The sequence below is a fragment of the Amblyomma maculatum genome, chromosome 5, assembly GCF_055883805.1.
Source record: "Amblyomma maculatum isolate TAMU_Amacu chromosome 5, ASM5588380v1, whole genome shotgun sequence".
Classification (NCBI taxonomy): domain Eukaryota; kingdom Metazoa; phylum Arthropoda; class Arachnida; order Ixodida; family Ixodidae; genus Amblyomma; species Amblyomma maculatum.
The window spans coordinates 36,423,435-36,448,295 of NC_139348.1; the positions used below are offsets into that span (position 1 = coordinate 36,423,435).

A 24,861-nucleotide genomic window follows, 5' to 3' on the forward strand; every position below is an offset into this window, starting at 1 on the left:
GTTTTGCAAGCACGGCGCGGTGGTAGGCTACACGTCAAAAGCAAGCTGTGATGAAATCATTTTTTTGCAACTAAAATAAAACTATCAAACATATCAAATTGTATGAGCCCTTTCAGAAACGAAACCGAAAGTTGCTAGCTTACAGCCTCTCGGCTAGCCATGCCAGTCCGATACAAGCCAGCTTTTTTGTGAGTGATTTTTCCTTCTTTTTGTAGTAGTAGCATTGGTAGTTGTAGTAATGTCTTTGGTGAAAGGCGGCGACGCATTCCAACGCATGAACTTTTTGTATCAGGTGCCGTATTGTTGCTTATGTGCGACATAAAACATGCAAAGCGAAAAGTTGTGAACAGGTGCAAGAAGTGCGCGCGTTATTCCTCTCCAAATTTCGTTTCAGGTAGCTGGCAAAGTTTTGGAGAATGGTTCGTCTGCCACCAAGCTTGCTTCTTTTTACGGTCATGTGCTGCACATGATTTCTCGACGTGTTCAGGCCAAGCTGTAAGTGCAAACTTATATAACCGTTTCCCTAAATATTCCTATAGCCTGATTTCGCTTGCTGTTCAACACTTACTGCCAAGTCAGTGTGAACTAAACAGTGCAGCGAATTTCGGTAGTTCAGTGACATTTCTGTTTCAAATGCTTTACAAGTGAAAAGGTAGGCACCAAGGGTAGGTGGAGTCTGTTTTTCCTGTCGGCGCTAACTGTGCGCTCTATAAGTGCAACTGTGACAGCCTGACGACTACACAGCAGTGCCGTGACTCTCTCTTTGCAAGCTTTGATAGCTGGCGATCAGACTCGTGCTAGCCAGTGATACCTACATGGTCACGATTTTGATGCTTGGTTTCATTGATAGGCTCCGCATACAACCGATACAACTCTGAAGTCATCCTTCGTTTATGGATACTTGTACCCAGATACTTAGTACTGCCCGCAAAGCAAATTTATCACTATTAATATAATCGTGAAGAAAGAAAAAAATATGTTATGAAAAAAAAAAAAAAAAAACTTACTAGTACGGACTGCTTGGGTACATAAATGTTAAGTAGTGAAGTTGAGGAAATCTTGAGCTAGAGGTGATCTAGTCACCACTATTTTTAAGATGATGTAGTGCTGTTTCACTTGCCCATTAACACACAGCACACAAGCTGCCACAGGGTGGTAGGATGACACATCTCCTAGTTCACATCCTACGAATTGATAATGCTTAGCCGTATCATGGCAGCTGACAGCTGCTGATGGGGACTTTTAGTGACATGCGAGCTGCAAAGGAGTTTTCACTGCCACTCATGCAGTACGGCAAAATTCAAGGTGTGACGATTGGGTCCTTTGGCACCACACAAAGCTCGAGAAAAAAAAATCTTGCAGGATGCCTCATTATCGTTAGCCGTAACAAGGTGACAGTGCAAGGGCTTCATTGTCAGCTTCCATGTTCAGCCACACATGCCAATGTATTACAACATGCACATTGCATGACCATGCATATAGACTGAATGGCCGCACACACATTTAACTTGATCAGAATGTTTCTCCTCTTGCTGCCTTCTGGTCTTTAATCAGAGTAGTTGCAGCTGGTTCTTCCATCTACCAACCTTGGTAGATGACAGGAGGCAAGTGTGTGGTACTGCTGGCGTTTTATCCCAGTGGGGCTCTTATGCCATCGCATGAAAAAAAAAAAAATAGTTCGATCATTTCTACATTTGCACTGCCTTTTGCTCGTGTCAATACCGGGAAGAAAATACCTGGTTTGGGCATTTGAAGCTTTGGTTTTATCACTGGCCATATATGGGCTCCAATGGCCTGAGTACATTTAAAAATCACCCCATCTCTTGTGCGGACCCTGAGTTTTCATATTAGTAAGGCTGAGTACATAGGAAAAGCTTGGTTCCCACAAAAACTTGTGGTGTACAAGAACCGGACTGAAAATAAGTGCCTGGTGTCCATATATATATATTATCAGGTCTGCTCGGTGAGACAGTAATGAGGTTTTGCACAGTTAGAGGTCCATCTTGCCAGGCACCGAATCTGCACTGCTCGCGCACCGCGCGTGAGCTCGCGCTTGTCGTCTTCGGCTGCACCATCATCGCACATGGAAGGACACTACAAACTGTTGACAATTCTAGTTGTTCATACTAACAGTCAACATATTAATGGTGCCCGACTGTACTTCCGTTTGGTATTGACCACTTGAGAACATCAGCATGCCCAGTATATAGTGTGTGAGAAGACACTGAGTGCATCATTTGCGTATACATTGTGTCATCACAAATGTTCCTTGGAATTATCTTGTTCCTCTGCATATGCGCGTCAGTGTACAATAATGTTCTTGGACCTTGGTGGTCTTTGTTTTGTGTTCTGTGAAAGCAGTGGTGACATGCTAGCAGTGTTCGTGTAGCACGCCTTGTTAATGACCAGGAACAGATCCTTGAGAATGTATATGATGTGTGCATGCCATCCTTTGCCTTATCATTTCACAGTGAAACTTTACTTACTCCAAGAAATCATGTGACAGACCTTTTTTTTTTTTCCCTAAAGTGGCAGTGCTGAAAGAAAGCAGCAAATGCCTTTTTTCTTTGTTTGCTTATCCTCTTACAGTGGGCTAAGGAAGTCTTACTGTAAATCTGTAAATCTTACTGTAATGACTGTAATGAAGGTATTACTGTACGTCACACCCAATTTGTGGCACAACTGGCAATATTGTAGCGCAGTTTTGTGTGAAATATTGATTGCCTCCATGACTCACTGCAGAGACCCGAGCATAAAACGCAGCCTGTGCAAGAAGTGCAGTGTCCTCCTGTGTCCTGGGGTCACCTGCACTGAACGCCTAAGAGGTGAGCAGTTGTCATGGTACCAATGGAAATTTTAATAGATTTTATGCTTTAACTCGACACTATGATGACTTGCACTGTTGGAACTGAAAAGCACCCTGTGATCACCTTCTTAAAGTTAATGCCATTGTAGCTTAGTCTCAGAAGTTCGTGCAAAAAAAAAAAAAGCGTTATCAAGGCTGCAGCTTGCTGGTAGAGATGGGCAAAGCAGCTCACTTTAATAAGCGGCTCAGAACGACTCAGCTCACTGAAGTGAGCCAGCTAATTTCAACGGCTCACCGGCTCGCTTAAGACTGGGCCGTTTAGGAGCGAGCAGTGGTTCTATTGGAGAGAGAGAAAGCCAGCTCTGTCTCTCACTCTCTCTCTCTCGTTCACTCCCGAACCGTTCCGTTGCAGCTGGGTGGCTGGGTGCGACTTCCACGCTTCTGTTAGCGGTGCGACAAAGCAACTGCTCTCCCGCCGTTCCTTGTAATAGTTGCAACCACTCTCGCTAGAGCACTGTACCCTCCTCGCCTTTGGCTGTCTTTTCAACTGCTCTTATTAAAGAACGAGTGAGCCGTAGTTTAGTATAAGTGAGCGGTGGCTCTTTTGGGCTTTGGAGGGCCGGTTCGCCCTCTCATTCAGTGAGCCGTCCCGAACCTTTCTTCAGAGCCAGATCTTTCAAAGCATGGCACCTTACTTTGACCACTGCTGTTCGAACGATGAGTATGACTTTCACTGATCGTGCATCGTGTGCTGGTGCAACCGTTCAAAGGTATCAGTGAAAATATAACACGGTTGTTCAATAAGGCATTTATGCTTCTTCAAACTGTGTTAGTCATGAGTAAAATAGGAGGGGGGGAGGGGGGGCTCTGACCGGGCTCTGACCGATGGCAGTCAACGGCATGCAGAGGATTGTGCAGACGGCAGTCCTTTTTCTTTTCTTTGTATGCCTGTTCGATCCACCCCTATCGTCTCACTGGAGTTGCCTTCCCGCACTGCAATAGATGGCGCTGAAGTCGCAGCAATCAGAAGACCCGACTCAGGCAGAATAGTTCCTGATGGCTCACTGAACGGGAGGCTCTCCAAAAGAACCGCCGCTCACGGTTCCTGACGGCTCAGTGAACAACGGCTCTCCAAAAGTGTCGCCGCTCACTGAGCCGCTGGCTTTCCAAAAGAGCCGCCGCTCAGTGAGCTGCCGGCTCTCCAAAAGAACCGCTGCTCAATGAGCCGCCGGCTCTCCTAGAGCCACCGCTCATTCTCGCTCTTTGCAAGAGCATCTCAAAACACAGCCGAAGGCTAGGGGATGCGAGGGGATGTTTAAAACTCTTGTGAGGAAGGGCGGGAGGCCATGCAGGAGAGCTGTTGCTTTCTTGCATAGTTAATAGATGGCGCCGAAGTCTCACCGAGAATATCCGACTCCCAAGCACGAATCGGATCTCTGAGCGAGAGAGCCGGCTCACTAAAAGAACTGCAGCTCACTTTTAGTGAGCTGCCGCTCACCTGCTCTTTTGAAAGAGCCACTCAAAAGATCCGACTCGCTCCTGAGCGACACATCTCTACTTGCTGGTGAACGCCTGCTTTTTGTTTTCAGAACTCTTCTAGCTTTCTTAATATTTCAGTGAATGCACATCACTTGCGTGCCAGTGAGTAGTCAATGTTGGCCAATTTTAAATTTTTCTTGTCCCTCCAAACATTGTTGCTGAGCATGCATGTGGGAAGCAATACAGTTTTATGCGTTTATGCTGCAACTAGTAGTAGTAACAAAACCATAAGAGTAGGGACACCAAATGTATTGCTTGCATACTGTCAAGAAAGACATTAAAATGTATGGATCACCCTATAATGCTTGCCTTCGATCACAAAGTGAATTAGAGTTCAAATTTTTTTCTCGTGCTGATTTGGCTTTGGTTGCATCAGCCGTGGCAGCCATTAAGGGGGGACCCTGGTCTTAAGACAATATTTTTTATTTACTGGTAGATTTTGATGAAAGTTGTACCATTTATGCAGCTTTTTGTGCTGATTTCAAATATGCACATTAATTTTATGTAAGCCATTTAGTTCTGAATATATTGAGCACTTTATGTTCTTTGTTTGCAGGTGAGCTGTCAATAAAACTACAGGAGTTATAATAAAAACTGACATATCAAATCAATTTAGAACACACAGAGAATGCAAAAATCAAGATTGAATGTCCTGTTTCCATTTTAACCAAAGTTACAGCTTGTCAAAGTTCAGAGACCAAAAAAGCCACCTTGACACTCCAGAAAACATGAAAATTTTAAAAACTTTCCTCATTAAATACCACAAATTCATTTATATTTTTTGCACTGTACATGAGTCTACCTTTCTGGTGCAAAAGGAATTACAGCAATATCATAAGTAGAACCAGAGATATCGCACCTCCAAACATGTACCGTCCTCAATATTTTGATTTTGAGAAATTGAGGAAAAACGTGTTGATAAATTTCTGAAGCACCAAAGCTAACAGTAACTTATTAAAGTGGGTTCTGACCAGCTTCTGATGCCAATGCATCATTTACCATCGATATAATTCGCCCTCAAAGAATGAAATTTCCAGCGAACGGAACGCATGGTGCGGAGGCCGCCACCAAGACGAGTGTGTTTGCATTGTGACCTCCGTAAAAGTTGGTGCCAAGTTCTGGCGCGCGATCGCCATTCTCACGTTCATGCAGTAAACGCAGTCGGCCTGCAACTAGTGATAAGCGACCGTTGCTCGTCTTGCACCGCGTAGCATTCAGAAGAAAGTTTATTTCGACAAGATTTGGGATTCCGCACAATCTTCTCTATGTTCCGCGTGTCGCGGGACGCTGCTTCGCAACTGCCGCTGCGGTTGGTCGCAGCACTGCCTCACAGGGCAATCCATCCCGGCATTGAAAGCTGCACTTGCTCATCTGCACCCTCACAGTTCCGTACGCGGCAGATTGTGCCGCTCCTCGCTATCGCACTGAGCACGACCAGCTATGCTACGCCATTATCAGGCCATCGCGGACTTCGTCATTGATTGCAGATAACTAGATGCGGCGATGCAGCGTCCCCGGCGCGTTTATCTCCTCTCGCTACTTTTTTTTTTAGGCTAATAACGGAGCGTGAATCTCAATATTGCGCGCTAGGTCGACTAGGCCTAAAGGAGAGACCTTTTCGAAATGGCGCCGGACCGCGAGCAGTCGACGCCGCCAGCCAACCAAAGCTCGCCTTTTGCTCACGTGCGGTGGGAGTCCAATAGCAGGCCGTGTTTCACGCAATTTTGTTCCTTTGTTTTCCACTTCGGTGGGCTCGCTTATGGTCACCAACCGAGATATAGGAATGGCCTTAATCGCGATCTTTCGAACGACACCAAGATTATGCCCGCGGATCGCGGATTTCTCGAACTGCGGGAGATCCAAATTCGGCACGATTTGTCCTCAGTTTAAAGGGCCACACGCTCAGATTGTCATCTTTGGAACGCTGTAACACGCAAAATAGGCGATATTTTTCAACGAAACTTCGGAGATAGCTGCGGAAAGATCTCAGAATCGTGAAAACGATGATTGAAAATCCGATTTTCTGACCGATTTTCGGCTGCAAAGACCCGGGTCCCCCCTTAAGAAGGAAGATGGGAGTCACACATCAGGAGTCCATGTCGAAAGGAGCTTTATTGCTTGAGCATTGGGTATTTGTGTGCCCAGCTCATGTGCTTGATGATGATAGAATTCAAAAACAATTCACAGACAGAAACCGAAACCGGACGAAAACAAAACTAAAACAGAATTGATAGAACACACGATAATAACAGGTTTCATTAACTGAGTGATGACTGTGACGTGGAAGTGCTTAGGTCATATGAGACATGAAAAAGCTGCAATATAACCACTGATATGTCGTTTGTTGTCACTTCAGCTCCTGAAGCAGGTGGCTTAAGCATTGCAGTGAATTAGAGCAGTTTTTCTGCACATCAAGTAATCGAAAGCTCTTTTACAGGTCACAGACATTGTTCAGTTGTTGAAACCAAAAGAGCACCAAGGAAGAAATTCAGTCAGAAAGTATTTAGCAGTTATAGGCAGATACCGCAGGTTTATCCATCTAAGGAATCGCATTGCTTCATCCGCTCGGGTCTGCCACAGTGCAATGTCATGACATCTCTAGTTACCTTAAAGGGCCCATGAAAGCTATTTATGAAAACTGGAAAGCACGCACGAGCAATAGGCATCCCATCAATCGTCCCTGCAATGCAAAAATTGTTAGGCTACCTTTACTGAAGATATGGCCGATCGAAAATGATGCTCCTCCTCTCCCCCCTCAACTCAGCCCCCGCCGGCACGCAAGGAAAAAAGAATGAAACAAGTCGTGATGGCACCCATCACGCCCTGTGCCGCCTGCGTAACTTAGGAATATCCAATGAGCAGGTGTGCCCTGCAACCCCGTGAGGTTTGCGCGCAGCACGCATGGAAATGTGTCGCCCCAATCAGTCTCGAGCAGTCGCCAGTTGCATTATTTGAAAATTATGTGCTCTATGCAAAGCTCTTAAATTTAAGTTTAATACTCATAAGGACCACCTTTATGGATTTCTTTCGTTAGAATTTTACCGCAAGCAGCATTTCAGGGTTCTTTTAACTGACAAAGGCAGGCACCTGTGGCACAGCATCACATGTGGCATGACTGCTGTGGACACTGACAAGACAGGTCTCCTGCTCTGTGTCCTCTTTGGCCTTGGGAACTTGATGCATTCGAATGCTTCAAAGCAGATCCGCATTCCGCTTCGCAGAAACCTATCCCACAAGCTCGTCCCATCTGACCTCAGAGCGTATTGCCTGCCCTAGCACTCACTCGTAATCCCGCTCTTGAATTAGATGACTTTGATACTTTAGCATATGTTTTTTGCTTACCAGTGTTATTGTACCAGTAAATGCCATTTTTTACCAGTAAATGCCATTTTGAGGCATTTATTTCAATTGTTTTAAAGACCATTGTACGGTATAGTTGGCATGTGCTTGATAGTGCTTGCTGATGTTTACGTATGCAAGTCCCACCCTGTTATGGCCCATGTAATGGGGCTAGCGGTATTGTAAGTAAATAAGAGTAAATAAATTTCATGTCCACTACGAAATATATTTGCAGCTTCTGCTCGGCGTGGTAAGCGGTTGGTTGTTACCTGCCTCGTGTGCGGCACCATCAAGCGGTTTCCAACTAAGAGGGGCTACCAGCTCTGGTACGACACCGCAGAAGCACTGGGCAACTAGACCACTGTTCCTGAAAAAGGCACCACTGCTCCAGTTGCCAGCACAGCAAACTAGGGCAGTTCGGTAGGGTTCTTTCTTCTTGTAGCAGTAAACTGAATGCTCCATATCATGTGTGCCTGGGAAGTCGTGCTTTGAATGGACTGTTTTATGTGAAGGGTAACAGTTTTTACAACCTAGCTGGGAGGAGTGTTGATCCTACATCCTAGTATTGTTAGATGGCCTTGTCTGAGAAATTCACACTGCCCAACCCCTGACTTATTCTGGATAAGACGAGTGCAGAACTATGCAGTGTCCACCAGGTACACACACACTACATTTGCCATAGGCCATAAATGACACTGAATAGCAAAAGCTCAAACTTATGCATCCAGAAACTTATGACAGATACTGCGCCTTTCCTTTCCAGTAAACCAATTATAGAACGCCGGTGAACTTTGATGTGTTCAACAGAACACATCAAAGTTCTGTTGTGTTCGACAGTTCGAAAGTTGGTTGTGTTCGACAAGGGGCGTGCGGTGTACCATGTGCAGCAGCGATGTTCAGGCTTTCACTGCAGATTCTGCTGTGTTCTAGAACTTTTTGATTTATTGACGCTCATTACACACTTCTAATCACTATCACACATTTATTTGCCTCATTAAGTCAGAAACACATCCACTTCTGGTTGGCGTGACGTCACATCGTTTGGATGTAGACATTAGTTGTATCTGATTGATTTTTCTTTTACATTTTAGCTCTAATTAATTAACTAATCATCCTATTGGCATGTTTTTTTTCTGCAGCATCCTCACATCATTCTCTATCAATCACAACCATCCGCTTTGATCCTAATTCTTCCGAGAACGACACAACGGCTGCGGACATGTTCTGTACCTGCGACCTTGCCGACATAGCTTAGTAATGCCTTCGCATTAATAATCTGGATTTATTGCACGGGCATTGTTTTTATACGCTCATATGCTGACACCACGGGCGTTAGACGGCACGGTATTGCTTGAGATGATGTCATAGGACTTTCTGCCTGCAGGCAGTTGGCGACACGCTTGCACGACACAGCATTTCCCACGTATGTTGTTCCCATCACAGTGGTTTTGATTGATGACTGTACAGGGCACATCCAGAGAAATCGTGGCTTCATCTTTGTGTTGTCCAATGTACATTGCACACACCTGATACTCCAGTCTCTAATCCCATGACTAGTAGCTTCCTAACCCCATGATTGATCCAGCACATCTGTCTGCTCAAGCAGTTGCAGAAAAAAAAAAAAAAAAAATCTGTTGAGCTTGCTGCTGTGTAAACGCAAGTGTAATGGTTTCAACACAATCAACATCCATACTCCTGTTCTCAGTACTAAACATTTTATGCTAGCAGTAACATTTAATACTAACCCTACTGTTACTTAAAGTCACATTATGCTATAAGGATAATGTTTGAGGAATTTTATTTTACATGCCATTGTCATGTGGTATTCTCTAAAATCAATGCAGCAAGAAACATGCATTAGCTTCTGACTGCCCCTATCTTATTTCTACGGAAAAGCTTAAGCACCTTTAACGCGACATGCCTGTGACTTGTGTATCGTTTGCCACTGTTTCGGGGAACCAGAGCATTGGTAGTTGCCGTCAGCATTCGTTACCATAGTTATCTTTGTAGCACTGCCATTCCAAATGCTCTTTCACATGACTGAAAATCTTGTGATTTTGGAATGGCCCTGCCATGGCCGGATATAGCTTGTTAAAGTAGTAGACACCCCTCCAAGAAGGTTTTCCAAACCAGTATATGTCACAAGTCCTCGCCTTTATGGTCAACAGAGGCGTGGGATCCCCTTTACGGTTACCTGTCGTCCCTCTATGAGGCTTGAGAACGCAGTTAAAAGTTAGGCCGGTCAACTCCTGAAGTATGTGTGCCGATGTGCGGTTGAGGAATAAGTTCAAGGAAGTCACTTTTGATTTACAATTGGATATTTATAGCTAGTAGTCCAAATTACACTGCATAATATTGGAAAAAAGAAGAAAACGCCAAGACACAATATAGTGATTAAAGACGACTCGGTAAATGACAAAAGGGAAAAGTGACAATGAATAAAACACTGCGATAAAACAAGACTATAAAGATAACAAAGCAAGTATTCCAGATATAGTAAGTAGGGGCAAGAGTGAGACAGAAACACAGCGTAAAATACTAAGCCAGATGAAGGTTTAAACAAAGGTGAAAACAGTATTAAAAAATCTGACAGTCTGTGGCAAAAAGGAATTCTCATGGTTTTATTGTTCGATGAGGCGTCATAGTCGCAGAGTTGATGGCTAGTGGTGGCTGTACAAGATGAGGATAAACAATGAGTTGATCGCGGGCTCGGTGAAAAACAAAAGACATTTTCCCAGAGCGAGCGGCTGCGAAAGAGGCCCGGAAGACTGAATCTTCCCAGGGTGCACTGCCGTGGGCATGCTGCGGTGTGCTCTTTTATACTCTCTGCTAGTTGCGCTGCAGCCCATTGTCAAGGACGCGCGCTTGCAGGTCGCTGCCCCGGAGATTCGCGTCGAAGCATGCTCGGAGGAGCGGTTAAATCCTGTAAGTGCCGCTCTATATGTGAGGCAGGAGATCCCGTAACTTCTGCTCTACATGTGAGGCAGCTTGTTACACAGTAGCACTAACTCATAGTCATGACCCTCTCTGAGGTGTCGCACAGGACGCCACGCAACCCGAGCACCCACGCTTAGCCGTGCGTGGCATCGCCATGTCCGGAAAAAAAGGGATCCTGGTGGTTGAGCCGATGCCAAGTGTTTGGACCTTTCAGGTTCCTTGTTGCAGGCAACACGCCAATTTGGCCCCCACCTCCTACAGACTGCACCTCTGGGTTGACCGGACCAGCGGAAACTAGAAGTTGCCTTTTCCTGTCCTTCTCTCAGTCTTTCACTTTTTAATCTTCTTTTTCACAACTGTCCTGTCTTCTTCTCCCTTGCTTTTTTCCTTCTTTTTTTCTGGTGGCAAGGGTTAACCATTTTATTGCTAATCACCATGTGTTATGTCACATTTACTGCCAGCGTGTACAGCTAGGCTGCCCCCTTCGAAATGGGAATGCATTGAGTGCACTGGACAGTTCTTCATGAAGAGCCAAAATAACCTTTCCAAAATTCCATGTGATTCCTAGTGAACATGCCAAAGGGGACAGCACTCATAGTACATCACAGGATATTCTATGTCTAAGCCTTGTTCTCGCGGCATAAATTTTACCTCTGAACTGCCGGATGACAAAGCCATTAGGTTCCATGACTTGTAGCTAACTTCCATGACAATGACCATGTTTGCTGGATGTTTTCAACATGGGCAAAGAAGGCATTGATGCTGTATGAAACTGATCATTCAAAGCTGATCAAGAGATGTGTAGTGATGAGACGCCTTCTGGATGCAGTGCAGAAGGGCTGTTGCTACAGGATGTCGTGTAGCCTGATGCAGCAAGGAGAGAGGTTGTTGATGGCGGGTTTTCGTTTTCTATTTTTGGTCTTTAGGGCTGTTGTTGAAGCCTGATTGCGAAGAGTGAAGGGTCTTGCAGGTCAGAAGATGCTTATATTGGAGCAAATGAAGAAATTCGAAGTCATACCTTATGATATCAAGGACGCGCGCTTGCCGGTCGCTGCCCCAGAAATTCATGTCGAAGCATGGTCGGAGAAGCGGAGAAGTTCCGCTCTATATTTGAGGCAGGAGATCCCGTGGCTACCACTGCTCTACCATATAGCCTCACCTATATGGTAGAGCAGCGGTGGTGTAGAGGTAGAACATCCGCCTTGCATGCAAGAGGATTGTGGTTCGAATTCCAATGTGATGCAGTTCTGCATCGGATAAAAAAAAAGAAAAAAATCCACGTGTCAATGGAATTGCATAAACAGGTTTTGGGTGCGACCTGATGCTGATGAACACCTCCGACAACACACTCCCTCACCATAACAGGAGTTGGCCACCCTGGTGCAGTAATTGGTCGCAACCTCCCATGATTAGTCCTATAAAATCCCGGCCCTCAGTCACCAGCGGGTGCAGAGCGATTCATCTAAAACAGCGCACATAAAACACGAAACACAGAGAAGAGCAGGAGTGCTCTTCTCTGTGTTTCGTGTTTTATGTGCACTGTTTTAGATGGATCGCTACCAACTAGCCCAAATTTCAACATTACCGAGATGCGGAGCAGCTGACCACGGCGGCAGTCAGACCTGTGACGCAGGGGGGGGTGCTAAGAATCCTTGGCTCCGCTGGACAGGCCGCCATTGGAAACTGACCCTGGCAACGTTTAACGCTAGAACCCTGGCTAGTTTAGCAGTGCTGTTAGAGGAACTAGAGGGTATGAAATGGAATGTCATAGGGCTTAGCGAGGTTAGGAGACCGAATGAGGCATATACAGTACTGAAGGACGGGCATGTACTGTGTTATCGAGGTTTACCGTAGAAGCGAGAACTAGGAGTAGGTTTCCTTGTCGATAAGTATATAGCTGGTGATATAGATGAATTCTATAGCAATAATGAGAGGGTGGCAGGCCTCGTAATTAAGCTTAATAAGCGGTATAAACTGAAGGTTGTACAGGCCTACGCACCTACGTGTAGTCATAATGACCAGGAAGTTGAAAGCTCCTATGAAGATGTAGAATTGGCAATGCAGAAAGGAAAGACGCAGTATACTGTACTAATAGGCGACTTCAATGCTGAGGTAGGGAAAAAGCAGGCAGGAGACCAGGCAGTGGGTGATTATGCTATTGGTTCTAGGAATAGCAGGCGGGAGTTACTAGTTGAGTTTGCAGAGCGCAATAACTTAAGAATCATGAATACCTTCTTCAGCAAACTGAAGAACCGGAAATGGACATGAAAAAGTCCTAACGGGGAGACTAAAAATGAAGTTGACTTCATAATGTGTTTAACCCCCGCCATTATGCAAGATGTAGAGGTAATCGGGAAAGTGCGATGTAGTGACCACAGGATAGTAAGGTCTGGAATTAGTCTAAATCTGAAGAGGGAACGAAACAGGTTAGTAAGAAAGAAGTCCATCAACGAATTAGCGGTGAGGGGGAGAGCAGAAGAGTTCAAGATCTCGCTACAAAATAGACATGTAGCTCTTACCGAGAATGACGACATTGGCCTAGAAGCAATGAACAATAATTTCAGAGATATCATTACTGAGTGCGTTGTAGAAGTAGGCGGTAGGGTTGTTAGAGAGGATACCGGTAAACTGTCTAAGGGGATGAAAGATTTGATTAAGAAATGCCAAATGTATGAAAGCTTCCAATCCAACAGACCAGATAGAATTGGCAGAGATATCAAAGTGGCCGATATAAGGAAGTATAACTTGGAGAAAATTGAGCATGCTGTAAAGAACAGGGGAAGCCTTAAAGAGATGAAGAAGAAATTGGGCATAGGCAAAAATCAGATGTATGCGCTAAGGGAAAAGGTTAATAACGGCAATTTCATCACGATAGTCAAAGTAGCCGAGGAGTTCTATACTGATCTCTACAGTAGCCAAACAAGTCAGGACAGTAATGAAATTGGCGGTAGGTGAAATGCAGTCAGGCGTTCCGCCAGTGATGAAGGACGAAGTCAAGAAAGCATTAGAAACTATGAAAAGGGGGAAAGCAGCTGGAGAAGATCAGGTAACTATAGATTTGTTGAAGGACGGGGGGATATCGCGCTAGAAAAACTGGCCACCTTGTATATGCAGTGCCTGGTGTCATCGACGGTACTGGAACCATGGAAAAACGCAGATATTGCCTTAATTCATAAGAAAGGGGACGCTAAGAACTTGAAAAATTAGACTAATCAGCTTACTGTCTGTTAAGTATAAGGTATTTACCAAGGTAATCGCTAATAGAATCAGGACAACCTTAGACTGCAACCAAGCAAAGGATCAAGCAGGGTTTCGGAAAGGGTACTGTACTGTCGATCATATCGTTACCATCAACCAGGTGATAGAAAAATGCTCGGAATATAACCAGCCCTTATACATAGCATTCATTGATTACGAAAAAGCATTTGACTCAGTAGAAACCTCGGCAGTCATACAGGCATTGCGAAATCAGGGTGTAGATGAGCTGTACGTGAAAGTGCTGGAAGATATATATAGCGGGTGCACAGCAACCACAGTTCTGCATAAAGAAAGTAACAAAATTCCTATAAAGAAAGGTGTTAGACAAGGAGACACGATCTCCCCAGTACTATTCACAGCTTGCTTAGGAGTAGTATTCAGAGACGTGAAATGGGAGCAGTTGGGGATAAGAGTAGATGGAGAATACCTCAGTAATCTGCGATTTGCTGATGACATTGCCTTGCTAAGCAACTCGGGGGATGAGCTGCAAAGAATGATTGATGAACTAGACAGGAAAAGTTGAAAGGTAGGCTTGAAAAATCAATATGCAGAAGACCAAGGTATTGTTCAACAGCCTCAAGAAGGAACAGCAGTTTACGTTGGGTAGCGAAGCACTGGAAGTAATAGGCGAATATGTCTGCTTAGGACAGGTAATAATTGCAGATTGGGGGGGGGGGGGGGGGGGGTGAAAAAACTGACACAAGAGGCCAGGTTGGAAAAGTATTTATTCTTTACATATTAATGTGACGTGGTGACGACAATGCACAGTAGCACTGAAATCAACAATTTATTGGGCTGACTTGCATCCGCAAAAGAAGTGACATGGTGGTGGTGACAGCAGCAAACGTTCTTGCTGGTTGGTGAACCACGAATGCCCGTCGGGCTCGTTAGTGGTCAGTTTAAATTCAGTGATGAAACATCTGGATAGAGCCGCAGCAATCATTGGGGACGCAACTTGGCGCATCTTTGAGCATTCGCAAAAAAAACAACAAAAAAACAAGACCTTCGTGCCATTGTGTAGATCATTATGCGTGTGTTGGCAGCAACAAATAAACAAAAATAGTCAATGACAATAATGTCTGTTAGTGAACATGAGTCAATCTACCTACTGCTTCCTGACCTCAGGGAAGAGGTTTTTAGAGTTATTATTTAGCTCATCTATATTTAGCGATTTTAAATAGAGACAATCCATATGGAAGCGATCATGCACCGTTTTTTATTGGCTTGTCACCCTTGCCTGCAGTCACCCAAACCAAACCTTGGCATTGGAAGCTAAATTTAGCTCCCCGATTTAGAGAAAAAACTACTTTGTGGAAAATATTTTCAGAACATCATACTATTGACGAACAAAACGAGAACTTCACAACATGTATCTTTGCTTCCACTTGCCTCACCATTCCTCAATCTACGGGGATTGTGAAACAGAATCACAAAACGTGGTGGACACAAGATTGTAAGGAGGCAAAAAGGCAACAAAATAAAGTCTCGAGTGCCTCCTGTACATACCCAGGACATGAAAACCTCTTCAATTAAAAAAAAAGCAAGTTCGAGAGCCTGGTTTATTTGCTGAAATGCCTTCCGTACATACCCAGGGCATGAAAACCTCTTCAATTTAAAATAAAAGCAAGTGCGAGAGCCTGGTTTATTTGCTGAAATGCCTTCTGTACATACCCAGGACATGTTTCAATTTAAAAAAGAAAAGCAAGAGCGAGAGCCAGGTTTATTTGTTGAAATGCCGAAAAAAGCTACTTTGCCGGAAAAAAACAATTATGTTATCTATGAGCAGCTCAGCCTAGAGGTGTGCATGGCCTCGGGCCGGCCCAAAAAGCTCGTACCCGGCTTGACCCGCGGGCCATGCTTTGGCTGCTCTAAAGCCGTCGGGCCGGGAACACCGATGCCTTGTACACCCAATTTTTGTGAAAGCGTGATGTAGCCATGGCACCCAAGGCATCTCGAACGCACAACATTCCTGCATCCTCCCATGCGACAGCATCTACATTCTCACCAGACTTCGATCCGCCTGTCCAATAGGCGTCCCCCGCCATTAACAGGCGTTTTATTATCAGCTTTGAGATATGTGCCATGCTGTTTCCTCTCGCATCTCTGTTGTGGCTTGCTGCTGGCCGCGGTGGAAGCAATGCGTAACTTCTATAGTCAAAGCATCCGCCGAGCTGAAGTTGCTTTGTGTTTGCTGAGTCCAGACAGTTGCGGTGTGCCTTGCCGGCACCGTGAAAGGCACATGGTGACCAAGACAAGGTCAAAGAGTATTCGGCCACCGAATTAGTTCTTTGCTCATATTTCGAGCACCTGCGCTTTAAGGAAAGCAAGAAAACTGTGTACAAAATTTGTTTTTCTTCCTAATAATGTATTAATTATTCCAGTCACAAGTTAGAGCAGTGAGAGTAACTTCAGTGTTGCTGGATTTATGATCTGGATTTAGGCCGTGCCGGACCCCGGACTTAAGTCTGAGCACAGGGCCAGGCCGGGCAAAGTTTTTTCTAGTGTCTGCCTGAGCCAGGCTAGGACTAAGAATTTCGGCTAGTGCAAACCTCTAGTTCTGCCTTTTCAAAAGAAATATGGGAGCAGGTGCAAGAGGTGAATAGGAGGTACTTCCCGTTCACTGTCCTGCTCTTGACAACGCCTGGTATTCAAGCAGGTGTAGAGGAACAAGCAGACATATTGGGGAACATTTTGCTGCAGTGTCTAGTTCTTCACATTACGCAGTTATTTTTGAAGTAGGAAAACATAGCTGAAGAACATAGACACGCAACAAGTGACAGCAATCATGAACATTAAAGCAATGAAATTAATCTCAAAGAAGTTGATACCATCCTGCGTGCTGTGAAACACATTGCACCAAGTCGTGACGAAATCCACTATGAAATGCTGGCCCGTCTGCCCGAACGTGAGCGGACTTGACAACCGAAGGTATCGTTAAGTGTTTGTGGCATCTCCAGTGACGCTGACGACCTGAATGAAGGTGACTGTGGGCCACTCAGCACCGAAGAGGAGAGGTGATATCGAACGTCAATGTTTTAATGCATAGGAACAAAATATGTACAGCCTTTGCCAAAAATATATGGCCCAAGGGGTTTGCTTCTCACCCTTGTGATGAAGCTCCTGGAAGCAGTACAGGAATATATACGTACGCTTGAGTAGAGTTAAGACAAAATGTGTCATCTACGAGATTTTGAACTCTGGAAACGCACACTCCGTCACAGGTCTTAGAAGCGATATCCTTGGTCTGTATATTTTTAACAAAGGCTGTACCTTCATCACTTGGTGCAGTGACATTCCAGATGAGGTGCTGCGCAAAGTAGAAGCTAAAGAGACATTCCTAATCGGTTGTGTTTGCTGCACGCACTAGAAGAAAATAACCAATTTCTTCAAATGAAGCAGCTTTGAAATGGGTGAAACTTTTCATTTGAGAGTTTGCATGACTGCACGTGTGTCCACTGCTAAGGTACGTCATTTCCATTTCTAATTTTGATTGCTGGCTTATACATGCAAGGTTTTCATTATGATATTTCAAAATAATGAACACAATTTTTGCTGGTCCCACGTGGTTCGTTATATAGAGATTTGACTGTACCGATTTTATTCTAGTAAAAATGGGGAATCCTTCTTTTTATATTTTTCTAAGACAAATCTAACATAATTGCATATTTTCAGCATTCATTCATTTCAAGGGTATTTTTTTTTTTTTTTTAATTTGGGGGATTCTTGGGGGTATGCATGGCTGCGTGTAGCTTCTGTAAATGGTGCCAGCTGTACTATTGAAGGGGCAATTGAGCTGCATGATAAGCTATGTTTCAGGCAGCCATACTGTGGCAAAACTGTTGGCAGAGGGACACGGTTACAGAAGCTCTGCCCCTGAAGCTTTCCCTTCACTCCCAAAAATTGTCTTTTATGGAGTATAGCGGCTATGGAAGGTGCAAGGCAGTTGACCGTGACGGGCCTTCTTTGAAAGGAATCTGCTGCTTTATTCTGGAATTGTTTTGACTATAATATATTCTTTGCCCTTTGTAACAGGGGTGCTACAAAAAATATGAATGGGTTTGTTGCAAATATTTCCTAGATGGCCAGGTTACCGTGTAATTAAGAGCAGCAAATGTGCAGGCCTAGTCTGTACCAATATAGGACAGCATGCTGTAAGTGAACAAACTCATTTCTTGCATGCTGTTCTCAAAGAATAGCTGTGCATGCAGTGGTGTGACGTTTTGTGACAGTCAAGAAACATTTCCTGTTTGCTTCAGCACTGTGTTGCAAACAGTTGGCTTACTGCCCACTGCATCGCCGTTTTGCATTGGCTTAGTGGCACTTGGCTGCTGAGCTCAAGATTGTGGGAGCATATCCAGACCACAGCAACTGCATTTCAGTGACGGCGAAATGAGTTCACATGCTTGTATGATGTTGGCGCTTAATTTAGAGTCCTCAGCTGCGCCCTTTCTCATTAATGACTCGCATGCAGCATTGGGATATTCAACCTCATGTGCCTGACCCTACGCTTGAACCATTTCACACATTAAAAACATGTTTTGGGGTATTGGTGCACCATTTATTACAAGATGAACTGTGACTTTGCACTCTTCCGCTTGCCCGTGACCTGGTCAGGCTTTTTCGGGCAGACTTCATATGGTGAAAACCAAGCAGTCCATTACAGCAGCCTGGACTAGGAACAGACGGATTGCCTAGCTTCTACGTGCCTCATGTTGCCGATTTTGACCTGGCTGGTCCTTTAGGCTTCTGGCTAGGCCTTGCAGAAATAGGTTCTGTTGACGCCACGTCGCTCTTGCCTTGCCCTCCTTTGGCCTGCGTAGTATGGTCAGGCAGGTTTGTATTGTCTTCTGGCTTCGACTTTGCCTTGGCCTTCTGGTCCGCCTTGGTTTGGGAACCTTGCGAAGACTGTTTGCCCGGTCATCCTGTAGGCTTGGTTTCTGGCTTGACTTCTGGCATGGCATCTGGCTTGGTTCCTGACTTTGCCTTTGGGGCTGCCTTAACGCGAGAACTTTGGGCGGATCGCTTACCCGGTCAGTCTATTGACTCTGTGCTTAACTTGGACTTTGAGTCTGCCTTTTGAGAACCTTGACCAGACTGTTCACCCTGACATTCCTTCGTCGTAGAGGCAGGCTTTGCCTGTGATTTAGCAGAGACCTCCTCTGCAGATGGAGAAAAAAAAAAAAAAGGGAGGGGGGCAGGAATGGTGACAGAAATAATGTCACTGTTTATCAAATACTGAAATTTGTATTTGTTACAGATAGCATTTCTACTGTACTTTTAGCTTAGATGATGTACTGTCTTGGATATCAGAACTGATCGTAGTGGCCACAATTGGTCTTTGCCAATCAGGTCTGTTGGAATCTTAGTTGTCATCAATTTCTTGGGCAAGGTTAAAAAAATATCAGCAAGTTACCAAAAAAATTACAGGACTGTGCTTATGTCTGCTTAAGAGGGGAAATGGCAGAAGCCATTTCACAGGACTGTTCTCACTAACTGCATTGTCCCTGTCATCATCACTAGTAGAAAAATGAACACTTTCCAAAATAAGGAAGAGGATTCTGGCATCATTATTGTCATCATTGTCACTGACTACATCGTCATTGTCATCGCTACTATTATCTCCATGCTAGACGAGGACAAGGAGAATTACGATTGGTTTCTTACGAGCCCGGCGTGGCCTAGTGGTTTGAGTGCTCGGCTGGGGATCGGAGGTACTATAGTGGTTCGATTCCCGGTGAAGACGTTTTTAAGGTGAAAGCCTTTAATGCCTCATTGTTGTCGACAGAAGGTTGTCAGCAGAGGTGCCACGCTTTCGAGAGCGAGAGTTAAACATAAATGAATAAACCGTGTCTCCACCGGGAATCGAACCTCCATCCCTTGGATCCCCAGCCCAGCGCTTTACCAACTGTGCCACGCCCCGGATCATGAAACGCTCTTCACAATTCCCCTTGTCTACCATGAGGATGATAGCAGGATTCCACGAGTGACAGATACTGCGCCTTTCCTTTCCTGTAAAAGAATTATAGAATGCCGGTGAACTTAATGTATTCAATGAAATGCTGGTTGTGTTCAACAAGGGGCACGCGATGTACCGTCACGGCAGGTTATGACGTCACCAGGCGATTCATGCATATACGAAGCTGACCCCACAGGGCGTCTGATCCAGGGGTCCATGCGGTGCCTTTTATTTGCCCTTTCCTCGAATGCCGCACCACACAGCAAACAAAAGAAGACCCAGATGTCTTGGAGGCGTTTGTACAGCAAGCATTAGTGGTGTTTGAAATTGATTTACAGGATAGAAAAGGTGCAGTATCTGTCACAATTCTCCGTGGACACATGTACCATGCTGTAAAGAAAGGGAGGAAGGTGAGAGTGAAAGAAGAGAGGGAGATCGAGAGGCCGTAGTGGATGTCTATGATCCATCGCACTATAATGGCTTTCGTCTCATCGCACTTTAGTGGTCAAAAGTGCCCTCTAGAATTTTTTTTTTCTTATTTGTCAGTTCGTGTGAACATTTCCTGCTCACATTTCACAGCTCAAGAGCCTAGAAAGGTCTTCGCCTTATAACTAGGTCTGTTCAAAAATTTATGCTTAAGAGCTGCCTGACACTTGAAGTAAATGTCTGATTGCTCTCAGTAAGCCTTTCATTTCAGCTTCCTGGCTGATATTGCTTTAAGTTCTGTAGGAAGCAGCTTTACATGAAAGATGTTACTTCAGTACCACATTGTGTACGGTCCCACAAACTGAAAGATATTTTCTTTGTACTTTGCATTTAGGTGTGAATTTCTAATTCTATTTCCCGATTTTACAAGGATATTGTGGTGGAAAAGGATTGGTGTGTAGTTTGCTGGTAACTAGAGGAACATGGGCCCTGCCCCTAACTATATTGGAAGTTGATGAACTACCTTGGTCAAATGCTGCAGTGAGTGACTGGAAACTACCGTATAAACCATATTATAGGTCGAGTAGGAATATAGGTCAACCCCTTTACCTTGAAGTGAAAATAAAAATGAAATGAAGAAAAAATGCGGAGGAGCACATATATTTTTATCGGCTGTGTCCCTGCATCACCGGAGCTACGATCTTGCTCCAAACTTTCAGCAGCGTAGTCGGAAGACAACTCTTTGCTGCTCACCGCCTCCCAGAGTGTGTCATCTAGTTCCAACAAGTGTGTTGCTTACGCAGCATTTCTTGAAAGGCTACATGCAAACAGCTGATCTTGTCCGAGGCACCGCACGCTGAACCGCCAACTTTCGCTGAGAGAGCGGCCATGTAGCCGTTTGCTTCGGTGAACACCAATTTTTCTGGAAAGCCACTGTAAACTGCCTCCACATGTCGTTATTCATTGCTAAAGAGGTATTTTATACTCTCATAGGTTGAACGAAAAAGTGCGCGCAAAGATAAATGCGCTTGGGACGGGAAAACAAAATGCCAGCAGCTGCAGGATATCGATACGGCTTTGGCTGTCCATTCATGAGCAGACACGCCACTTGTTGCCAGACTGTGCCTCAAATTCAGCTAAAGACCGCTGTATAAGACTAGAGGCGACATTAGCTTGCTTTAAAAAAAAAAAAAAAATCTCGACCTATATTCCGGTTTATACGGTATTATGCATGGTGTTGTATGGCTATGGTGACCACGTCTTGCTCCTGTTATTATCTGGTGGCATGTAACCGTGACACTATCATCAATAGTCTCTCCTCGACCTTGCCCTGACCTTCCTGAGCCTTCTTTGTCTTGTCCCTACCCCTGTCTCTGCTGCCCTTGGCAATGTTTCTTTTCCCTTTGTGTCCACTGTGTCATCTCCACATATTCCTGGTTACCGATTTTGCAAGTTGCATATCTTTCCAGAGTCCATGCTTTTGTTTCATATTGATTTTTGTTGCGATACCTCCTTCAGGTGCAAATTATCACCCTGGGTAGCAAACACGTTCATAAATTCACACCTCGTCGGTGCAGTGCAGTGGTTAAGGCGCCGACTACTGTGCCCAAGGATGTGGGATCAAGTCCCGGGCGCGGCGGCCGCTTTTCGATGGAGGCGAAAAGCAAGGCGCCCATATGCTGTGCGATGTCATTGCACGTTAAAGAACCCCAGGTGGTCGCAATTTCCGGAGCTCTCCACTAGGGTGCCTCTCATAGCCTTAGTCACTTTGGGACGTTAAACCCCGCAAACCAAAGCAAACCAGTTGTACTTTTCTTTTTTTGACTCATTCATGTAACGGCGAACCCTGATGGAAATAAGTCTGCATGCTTGGGGAAAATTGACACCCACCAGAGCCATACCATAGATATTGTAAAATATGAAGCCATGCCTTGATCAATACATTGATAACAAGTGATGGCATGACAGGCCACGAATGCATGCAGTTCCTCCACTAGACACAGTTTCGATATAGGCGGGACGTCTGTTGAGTGTCACATGACCTAATCCACAGATAAGCGCTGCTAGCCTAAAACACTGACGGTGAGGAACTATTTCTGTGAAGATTCGCTACATTAATCTGAAATGCTTTGGGGACAGCTTTCAAGGACAAGCTCTGCTCATGCAAAGCACTCTAAATGTTGATGGGAATGTGTGCCGCAGATGTGCATTTGGCATGCCACCTGTCACACCGCCGTAATCGCATTGCTAGTGCACTTTGTCAAAAAAGGTGATGACGACAATGATCACCACCACCACCATCATCATCATCATCAGCTGGACTATACCCACTGCAGGGTGAAAGCTTCTCCATTAAGCCGGTTCTGTGCTAGCTGCATCCACTTGGCCCCTGTGAACTTCTTAACTTCATCTGCCCACCTGACTTTCTGCCACCCCCTGCTACGCTTTCCTTCCCTTGGTATCCAATTTGTTACCCTTTTCAACCATTGGTTATCCTCCCTTTGCAATACATGCCCTGCCCATGCCCATTTGTTCTTGATTTTCACTAGAATGTCATTAACTCGAGTTGTTTCTCTGATCCATTCACTCTGCATGCTTCCTATCTCTTAACGTTACACCTACCATTTTTCGTTCCAAGCTCTGTGGACAATGCAGAGAGCCATGGAACGGAATAAAAATCCAAAAGGATGCTTCTCTGTGAAGTCTTTCACTCCCGTCTCCACCCTTTACCTCACACTGCATGGTTTGAATGTTGGCCATGACTGAGAAAATCACACGACACCTTTGTTTTCTTCATAACATTTACTGTTAAAACTCTGTCAGGTTCATCATGTTGTAAGGTCGAAAGTTGATTTCACAATTGTAACCTGCAGGCAAAGTAGCACAGTAGTATTTTTCAAGCTTTGGTTTCCGGCTTGATCCCCTGCAGCCGGTATAGTGTTTCTTAGTCAAACCAGTGAAGAAATTTAAGCCTCATTGGGAGTTTTTCATTCGTTCAGCAGTGTTTCCTAAAGAGAAAGCTAAAAGAGCGTGGAACTGGGAATTGCAATGACAGGCATCATTGTTTTTTGTGATTCGATTGAAAGGCTCTATGATCGTTGTGTAGCTTTGAAATTTTCAGCATTGTTTTCGACATCTTTCAAAGAAACCTCTAATTTTTCTTTGTTTGTTATTTTCAACAAATTTTTATGCCTCATACACACAAGTTTTGCACTGAATGTGATTCAGTTCGAACTAGTCATGCCTCCCTGTGCATAGGCACATGCATGTTCTATGTTTTATTATGTTGCCATTTTTACTGTGCATGTCTTGAAAAAAGAGCGTTACTGCGTTCAGCATAGAAAATTTATTACTAAGCACCATTGTTTGAAGACAAAAAAAAAACAATTCTTTTCTTCCCCCTTGCTTGCACATTGTGGTCTATAAGAAATTGTAGTCCATAAGATAGCAAAAGAGAATTGAAAATAGGGTGATGTTTTCAGTGTCTGTGAAAGTCACGGTGTCGACTAAAGGGATGACAAAACCAAGACCGGATTTGCCCCGCCATAGTGGCGCAGTGGTTACGGCGCTCGACTACTGTGCCCAAGGGTGTGGGATCGAATCCCAGCCCCGCCGGGTGCTTTTTGATGGTGGCGAAAAGCAAGGGGCCCGCGTGCTGTGCGATGTCAGGGCGCGTTAAAGAACCCCAGGTGGTTGAAATTTCTGGAGTCTTCCACTGCGGCGTGTTTCATAGCCTGAGTCGCTTTGGGACGTTAAACCCCACAAACCAAACCAAAACACCTGATTTAAGAACTTAGAACTGCAGGTTCAAACTTCTTGCTCTATTATACAGTTGCTTTATTATTGAAAGCAACAAGTTTCATTCAGCTGCTCTGCATAATAACGCAGATTGTTTCCTGTGAAGTTAAGGCACCCTTGCAGTCATTGTCAGCGCAGTTGTTTACCGCAGATCAAAGGCCTTTCTCAGTTCCTTTCAGCTAGCCCCATCATGCTTCAGCCATGGTCCCTTTATCCCTGCAAAATTTCTAGTCTCATCCGTCTACATGACTCTGTGACACTCCCTGCTTTATGTGCCTTGTTCTAGAATTCATTGTGTTACCTAATGGACCGTCAATATCTCCTCTGTGAAATACATGTCGCGACTGTACCTATCTTCTGTTCATGATTTTGACCTTGCTCTTTTCCAGTCTCTTTATGTTATGCCTGTTATTTTTCTTTCAATAGCTTGCTGCACTTTGCTCAGCTTAATCTGAAGTCTTTTCGTTGACCTCATAGTTTCTACCCTGTAGTTGATTGCTGGTGACTTACTGTGCCGTTTCAGACTGTGTGGATGTGACTGCCTACAGAGCATGCTAAAAGTGCTGTGTACAAGTGCTTGAGCTAGGCAGGGAAATGTGTGTGACATTTTAAAAAATTTTTTTGGACAATAGTTTGGGCTATGAGGCACGGCTGCACAGCTGCCAACCTGTCAACTGCTGGCACTGCATGGTCCATCATGTACACTAGAGAACACAGAAAGACATCCACACTGGTGAAGCGCACACTACCAACTGGCACTTCATTTCTAGTATAAAGAAAAATGGAGAAAATGTTTTGTGAC

General features: G+C 44.7%; 2 protein-coding genes across 3 annotated transcripts in view; both read left to right on the top strand.

Moving 5' to 3' along the window:
* Window positions 1-198: 198 nt before the first annotated feature.
* On the top strand, window positions 199-8,147 carry Rpp21 (ribonuclease P protein subunit Rpp21). Its single transcript, XM_084603617.1, has 4 exons — window positions 199-292; window positions 395-495; window positions 2,743-2,825; window positions 7,920-8,147. Exons 1-4 carry the CDS (start codon window positions 239-241, stop codon window positions 8,039-8,041), a joined length of 360 nt encoding a protein of 119 aa, XP_084459743.1. The 5' UTR covers window positions 199-238; the 3' UTR covers window positions 8,042-8,147.
* LOC146188034 (uncharacterized) overlaps window positions 7,964-24,861 on the top strand; it is a 51,509-nt gene continuing 34,611 nt past the window's right edge. The window contains exon 1 of one of the 2 annotated variants that reach the window (XM_084603612.1): window positions 7,964-8,104. The gene's annotated coding sequence lies outside the window, so the exon portion shown is untranslated. The remainder of the gene's footprint in view (window positions 8,105-24,861) is intronic. The other variant, XM_084603613.1, reaches the window with a different exon arrangement.

What these genes read in the sequence shown, in the direction of transcription:
- Rpp21 (XM_084603617.1), top strand. Translation starts at nt 239, where the DNA reads ATGTCTTTGGTGAAAGGCGGCGACGCATTCCAACGCATGAACTTTTTG. An exon ending in GCATGAACTTTTTGTATCAG is followed by an intron (nt 293 to 394) that starts GTGCCGTATTGT and finishes ATTTCGTTTCAG; the next exon opens with GTAGCTGGCAAAGTTTTGGA. An exon ending in CTGCACTGAACGCCTAAGAG is followed by an intron (nt 2,826 to 7,919) that starts GTGAGCAGTTGT and finishes ATATATTTGCAG; the next exon opens with CTTCTGCTCGGCGTGGTAAG.